The sequence below is a fragment of the Halyomorpha halys genome, unplaced genomic scaffold (assembly GCF_000696795.3).
Source record: "Halyomorpha halys isolate HHAL.00 unplaced genomic scaffold, Hhal_1.1 Scaffold591.1, whole genome shotgun sequence".
In the NCBI taxonomy this organism is placed as follows: domain Eukaryota; kingdom Metazoa; phylum Arthropoda; class Insecta; order Hemiptera; family Pentatomidae; genus Halyomorpha; species Halyomorpha halys.
Genome location: NW_027104732.1, coordinates 109935 through 117307, shown reverse-complemented (window position 1 = coordinate 117307; position 7373 = coordinate 109935). Strand labels below are relative to the sequence as shown.

Here is a 7373-nt window from a genome sequence, read left to right as displayed (position 1 = left end):
TATTTTTTTTTATTTTATTTATTTTAGTATGTATGAGATCATTCATCACTATTACCTATTGCCCACAACTGTGTGGCAGATTGTAATATTTATCAATAAATAAATCACATCAATAAGACATTTAAAAAAAAAAAAAAGTAATACATTATAATTTAAAAAAATAAAAAAATGCGTTCCAACGTCAAAACAAATTATCTGTGAGCCTCTACTAAGATGGTGGTAACCAACGATAATTCTTATTAAACAAAAAAAAATTTCAAGAGAAATGTTGCTCAAATTTAAAAAACAACCTTTTTCAGAAAAATAATGAAACTTATTCAGCAGCGGGAAGTGTGTCACACAAAAAATGAATATTTGATATTTAAAGAAGGTGTATATATTTAAATAACATATTTTTTTTTTATTTTTCTGATTTTTATTTTTGGTATATATTATACGAGTATATAACAGAAAAAGATTTTCATTAATAAAATTAATCACAAAAATTCTAAATTCTAAAGATGAAATAAAAACATTCAAATCAACCATACACAATCTACTTTATGTACTTTCTAACAATAATAAAAAAAAAGAAATTGTTGGCTATAAATTAAATGGAAAAAATGATATATTTTAGTCTATAATTTTCTTACTATTTATCTAAATAAATATATATGAGGTTTTATAAAATATATTATTGATCATTAACTAAGGTAGGAGTGCAATGAGGTCCGTCCAAAATATTTAGCAATGTCACTCGGAGACAGCCCCGCCTTGGATCGAGCTGTCACGGACGCCCCGCACTTCTCCAGCAGGAGCTTGGCTCCATTCTCATCTCCAGTAGCTCCAGCCCAGTGCAATGCTGACCACCCTAGAGCATCGTCCTTGTGTTTCGCGTCCGCACCTCGGTTACACAACAAAGCAATGATGTAAATATTATCTCGGTGTGAACAAGTCTTCCGCTTGCAAGATATGTCCTTTGAAAAATTACTCGCAATAGCTTGCCCGAGACAACCAAGGATCGAAGGATCGGATCCGGCTTCGACCAGGATGAGAGGAGTAAACCCCCTATCCGTTGTCACGTCGATGGAAGCACCGGCTTTAAGTAGTAACTCTACCAATGCGATATTATGAGATGAAAATGCCGCCACATGAAGTGGTGTCCATCCAAAGTTATCGATGGCAGTGACATTGGCTCCATTTTTGAGTAGAATCTTTGCTATTTCCAGTTGGCCTGCATCAGCTGCCATGTGCAGTGCCGTCGATCCCATTACGTCTCTCCCGTTGACGTCACACCCGTTCTTCAGTAGTACCTCAACCATTTCTACCTTCCCTTTGAGGACTGGGCCGAAAAGTGCCACGGGGCTCTGGTTATCCACATTAACGTCGGTTCCGAGGCTGATTAAGTACTTGACGACCTCTATGTGCCCGGCGTAGATCGCAGATACAAGAGCATTATGATTAAACTTCGTTCCGTTGCGAATGACCAAGTCCTTGGGTGAAAAGACCTTAATGAATCTGTGGTAGTCTCTACTCCCATATTCTTCCAGATTGGTTCGGAAAGTGCTTTTCGGATCAGCTCCCTTTTTGACTAAGAATTTAACTAACGCTAGGTTTCCCTGGTATGCAGCCAGGTCTAGTGGAGTCTCGTTACTATCAGACCTTTCGTTTACGTCTAAACCTTTGTCTAAAAGGTGTTGGACGATTCTCGGTTCCACATCTGGCAAGTTACATAATGTATGGAGAGGTTTTTCATAAAATTCCCACTTTTTCAATGCATTCAAGTTCAGTGCGAGTTGAGTTATGACTTCGGTTTCAGGCAGTATGGTAACGTTGAAGAGTATTTGTTCGGGATGCTCTTTGCCCGCTGGAACTGCCAGGTTTGAAGCGATAAGTCTTTCAATGGCGTGCATCTTTTCGTTCATTACATCTTCAATTTCCTTCATTTTCTTGTAAGGATAGTCTTCGTACATATTTGCGTAAGGCTTCATACCACCTCTGTTCATACCTCTCCTAAAGCCTCTGATATCACCTCTACGGACAGCTGCTAATGTTTCCTGTATCACCTCCGGCGAACCAAAGCCTGGATCGTTCTCATTCTCTCTTTTTTGTTGTGTAGAAAACTAAAACATATATCAGAGTAATGGTTAAGAAATTGTAACTTTATATCATATAATAAATAAATAAATTAATAATTAAATTAGTAACTACCTCTATGAGTGATACAGCTACAACGAGGAGAAAAATAATCTTATTCCGAAACATTTCTTCCACGAATCTGAAACAAATATTGACTTAATTAAAATCATTTAATTATGATTATTAGGGCATCTCACGGCCTTGATTACTTGACGGCATTGTTCAAAAGAGAAATGCTTTATTTGACAATGCTGCCCAAATACATTGGATTGCTGCAATTCACAGCATACCCAACAAGCCATGACCTATATAAACTACGTATATTAAAATGATACAAAAAAGAATTGTTTTTTCCACCTTTTCCTTTAATCTATATACTGCATACAATATATTTTCAATATCTATTTTCTTTCCCTATTTGACAATTTTATTTTATTTTTTCCTACATATATGTTATCCTCTTTTTTTTTCTCCTACCCAGCAATACTACAGTTTACCTATTCATTCAATATGCTATTCTCCCTGTTTCATTCTCTTATACCTCCCCTTTCCTTTGATTCACAATATACGTTTAATCCATTGCATGAATTAAAAGAAACTATTATTAAATAGAAATGTAAAAATAAAATAGTCACAGCAGTAGAACAGTTTAAATAAAAAACAAATAAATAAGTAAAAAAAAAAAACTAATACATAAATTTTAAAAAAACATATAAAGAAGTTAAAAGAAATTAATTAAAGAATAAATAACGCTATTAAATAGAATAAAATAAAAAATATAATAAATAATACCAGAGCTAATTCCCATACAGGTGCTGATGTCTCATGCCCAGGAAGTCAAAATGATATTTTCCGTCATGATACCTATATCCCCAATGCTAATGCCTAGATCTAAGAAGCTCCTTGTTAAAAGAAATACCTTTCTAGCTTTTCAATAATTTGGTTTGTCAAAAAAGTAAACATAAATAATTAGTTCTTGTGTTACAAATTAAGGCCAATGTTATGAATATTTGCGCATTTGATGTACAAGAGGTATATAAACCAAAATTCCATTACTCAAATTGTTACTAGTGTCGGTTATGTTCTTTTGTGGAATATTACTCAATCGGTCCTTTTTGTCAACACGAGATAAAACTCTGATCCAGATTACCAATATCACAAATTGATAGTTGTGTAAATGTGGTATGATAATTGTAATTGTAATGATAATTGAAATTGAAAATTGTGTAGCCCAGCTCAAAAACGAAAAGCCATACGAAACTGCAAATTATTTATTTAAGGGTGTAACGTTCTTGGGATGTGGCACTGACTAATTTGATAAAATCGATCGACCGGAAGTACAATTGTATAGTAGAATCGATTTTTCACATTTCCTCGATTTTTTTGTTAAAAGGCTCTAACGGTTTGATTAAAATCGGTATGATAATGTAAAATTAAATTCACAGAAATAATTTAATCATATATATACTACAGGAGCTCCTATGCATGAAATCTATCTCATAGAGCATACACCTACATACATGCTTATAATTACAAAATACAACATATTATCTGTATTTCTTATGCAAATAATTTCAAAAATAAGTTTCTAACACGTTTAACACGGAAGCTATCTAAAACTCTTACTAATTAGGTAATTTATTTAATAATATAACGAATTATTAGGTTTTTTCCGCTTATGACTCATATAGTGCATCCTCGCAAAACATTCATGTATAAAAATTAAACATCATTAAATTTTGCGTCGAATGAGTAGTATCATAACATACCAATTCGGTAAAATAGTATGTCGTAAACCAAAAAACGAAATTTATTTCCAAATTTTGCCAAAACTGGGGTAAGTAGTAAATATGAATCAAAACTTGGCATAGGAACTTATTTTTGGTGATCCTAAAGCGGTTACTAATTATGTAATTTATTTAATAAAGTAACGAATTAGTAATTTTCTGCCATTTTCGTGCAAACACCACTAAATTGTTTCAATCTTCTGTATTTCTCATGAGTTTCTATGTTATTCAGGTGCTAATCAAATGGAATATTTTTTTTAAATAAAATTTTAGGTGTAAAAATATAAATCTAATTTTTTCTATCATTAAAATCACTTTTCTTCTGAACAAAATGTTATTCTGAATCATAGTGGTTAATTTTATTATTGTTCTCTCCTGATTTCATAAGTCTCATTATGCCAATGAAACTTACACTAAAGTTGCTCCAATATGTACAATTTTATGGGAAAGGGTCCCATCACAAAGTTCAATAAAATTCATTTTTTCTGTACTATCAGAAATATGCAAAAATAAATTTTCCGGTTTTAATTGAAAGCCATAGAAATGTAGGGAAAAAATATTTTAAGAAATAAACCAGGTTTTGAAAAACTACAATATTTACACTTTCTCTCGATGGTATTGGCTTAGCTGAAATAATTTTTTTCTATTGTTTAAAAAAAATAAAATAAAACAACATCAACTAGTAAAAAATCACTTTTTTCCAAAATTTTGCCGAAATACCGTCTGTAAGATTAGGTCTTTGGCTCTCAAATATTGTTTGATGGGAGAACCAATTACAATGAATTCGTAAATAGGTATTTGAGTGTAAGAAATCACACTCATCAATATGATAAGACACATTTCATTTTTTTTTTTTGGGGGGGGGGGGTTCACGCTTTCCACCACTGTGCGACCGTTTATGGTTTACGACAAACCACTGCACTGAATCCACGCTACTCATTCGACGCAAAATTTTAAACTGTTTAATTTATTTAAGCTTAACTATTTCGCTAAGATGCGCCGTTTAGGAGTTATAAGTGAAAATAAAAATAAAAATACTTAATTAATTACGTTATTAAATTAATTACCAAATTATAAAGAGTTTTACAACCACCAGGGCCCTATTTCATAATGAAAGCTAATAGTATTAATTCATAGTACAAGTGTAGAAACTAGTGTGGTAATATTACTAATACTTATTTTTTTCATGATAGGGATGACTATTAGTGATATTACAGGAATTAAAAAATACTAAAGTACAAGTTACTACTGTACAAGTCAGTGTAATTGAATTAAGATAAATCCACAAGACTAATAGTATTAGTTTGTACTTTATTATGAAACCGGGTCCAGATGTACATTTCCGTATAGAGTGTGATAGAAACTAATTATTAGAGTTATTTTTAGATATACATACAATCAGATGGATTTTATGTATCGGGTTCCTGTACTGTGACAGTAAAATTTACTTTAATGATGAGAGATAGTTGACCGTGGATGAATTATATGAGGAGAAGATCGTTGAGGGTGCGGTCAAAATATAACACAAATAAGTTGAAATAACTTATTTAATTGTGCCAACGTTTCGCCCAGAATTTCTAGCCTTCATCAGTGCTTAGAAAAAGAACAACCAATGAATACAAAAAATAAAAAAGATAATATAAACAGAATGACATACAGAAAATAATTTTACAGAATGAAATTAATAAAATCAAAGTGATGAATGAAGTGAAAAATAAAATGTATATATAGGTAAGTAAAAATGTCATAATTAAGGAAATAAAATAAAAATTTAAAGTTATATAATGCAAAGGAATATGAATATTTTAGTTTATTAATAATTTAGAAATTAAAATTATGGAAAGAAAAAAATAAAATTGAGGGAAAGAAAATATATGTAACTATAATATTAGATAAGGACACAAAATATGAAGTTAAGTTAGACAAAAGAAGTAAATAGAAAAAAAAATAATAATAAATAGTGAACATAACTAATAACGTGGGTAAGAAAACAATAGAGAAGAGGGGGGGGGGAGGTAAAATAAAAATAAGAGAACAAAAGAGAATAAAACATAAAACGCACGTGTTAGCATGAAATTTGACAGCCAAGTAGGGTCCGCGCCGCGAACGGCCAGACTCATTATTAAAAAATACGTTATGAATATGACGAGGTATTTTGGAGGAAACGTTACAAGTGGGTAAAAAATAAAAAAAGTAGAAACAATTTAAAAGAGGAAAGCGTGTGAGGGGGTGACGACAAATGGTTTTAGAAAATGTTTAAAAAAATATGTTATAAGAATCATGAAGTTACCGGAAGAAGACAATGTGTTATAAGTATTTGGATGTTTAAAAACTGTAAATTGTAATGTATTTTGTTCTTTGTTCTTAGCCCTGATTTCACCTTATTTGTGTTATATTTTGACCCCACCCCCAACCATCTTCTCGTCATAAAATTTACTTTAATAATTTTTTTAAACAAAATTAATATAGAATTTATTTTTGGCTGTCTAAATATCAAAATAAAATAATGTAACTGACGTCTAAATACTTTGTCAATTTAATGCAATTTTTATTGAATAAACGGCGTCTTATCGGTCTTTTAGACTCATGCATATCTTAATCACACTCTGTAAAATTATATTTATGTTAATATGATATCTGGTTGGATATACTTACCGATTGGAGAAGATGGTCCAATGGGCTCAGAATTGCGAATGTCGTACTAGGATACGACCCTCAATGCAATTGCCATTTCGTCTACGCCCACATGCGCTGTGTCGCCTAGCTAATTGCTGGAAATGAAGCTGATTCCTTTTTTTTGTTGGTTTGGAATTAGGGATTGGCCTTCGTGTGTTTTTTCTTCGTTGTTGTTTTAATACTGTATTATCTCCGTCATTTAATAAAGTAGCTGAAATAAATTGAAAAATAAATGTTTTCTCACTGAAGCCTTAACGCCCCCTTAGAGTAATAAACAACACTATAACCAATAGATTTATCATAAATAAGTTTTGTATAGCTATAGTTTGTTATTTTTCAATTTTTCTTAATCATATATTTTTAATTTAAATAATTTTTGTAAATATTACCTAGACATATTTTTAAATATTGTGTTGTGAAATAAGTTCATAGCGTTTTCAATATTTCAATTTAATCCTCTGTGTTTATAAAATAATGTTTACTTGGTCAATAATGCTAACATATTCTAAAAAAGGTATAGTTAAGGTGCTTTTATACATCACTTTCAACGGAGATCTCTTATCTTTAAGTGACATTTTGTTTGCTCAAAATGGAAGAAAAAAAAAATTCTTTTTCGTCATTCAATGATTTTTTATTTCCTAAGAGGAAAATCAGCTGCACAGACAGTTAACAAAATTTTCAGTGTGTATGGCGATGATGCCTTAGGAGAAAGCATCGTCTATAGGTGGTTTCCTTGATTTAAAAAAAAAATCTTTATTTATTAGTAGATATTACAATCTGCCACACCGCTGT

At 31.3% G+C, this 7373-nt stretch overlaps 1 protein-coding gene across 1 annotated transcript; it reads right to left on the bottom strand.

Annotated features, from left to right (window-relative positions):
- Window positions 1-354: 354 nt before the first annotated feature.
- Window positions 355-6687, bottom strand: LOC106684562 (ankyrin repeat domain-containing protein 50). The gene is made up of 3 exons (XM_014426713.3): window positions 6561-6687; window positions 2191-2257; window positions 355-2102 (listed from the first exon to the last, which is right to left on the bottom strand). The coding sequence occupies exons 2-3, from the start codon at window positions 2242-2244 to the stop codon at window positions 684-686; spliced, it is 1473 nt and encodes a 490-aa protein (XP_014282199.1). The 5' UTR covers window positions 2245-2257; window positions 6561-6687; the 3' UTR covers window positions 355-683.
- Window positions 6688-7373: the final 686 nt, after the last annotated feature.

Excerpts from the sequence above, each read along its gene's own strand:
- LOC106684562 (XM_014426713.3), bottom strand. The coding sequence starts at position 2,244 with ATGTTTCGGAATAAGATTATTTTTCTCCTCGTTGTAGCTGTATCACTC. Across the intron at positions 2,103-2,190 it reads TAGCTGTATCACTCATAGAG|TTTTCTACACAACAAAAAAG; the intron begins GTAGTTACTAAT and ends TATATGTTTTAG.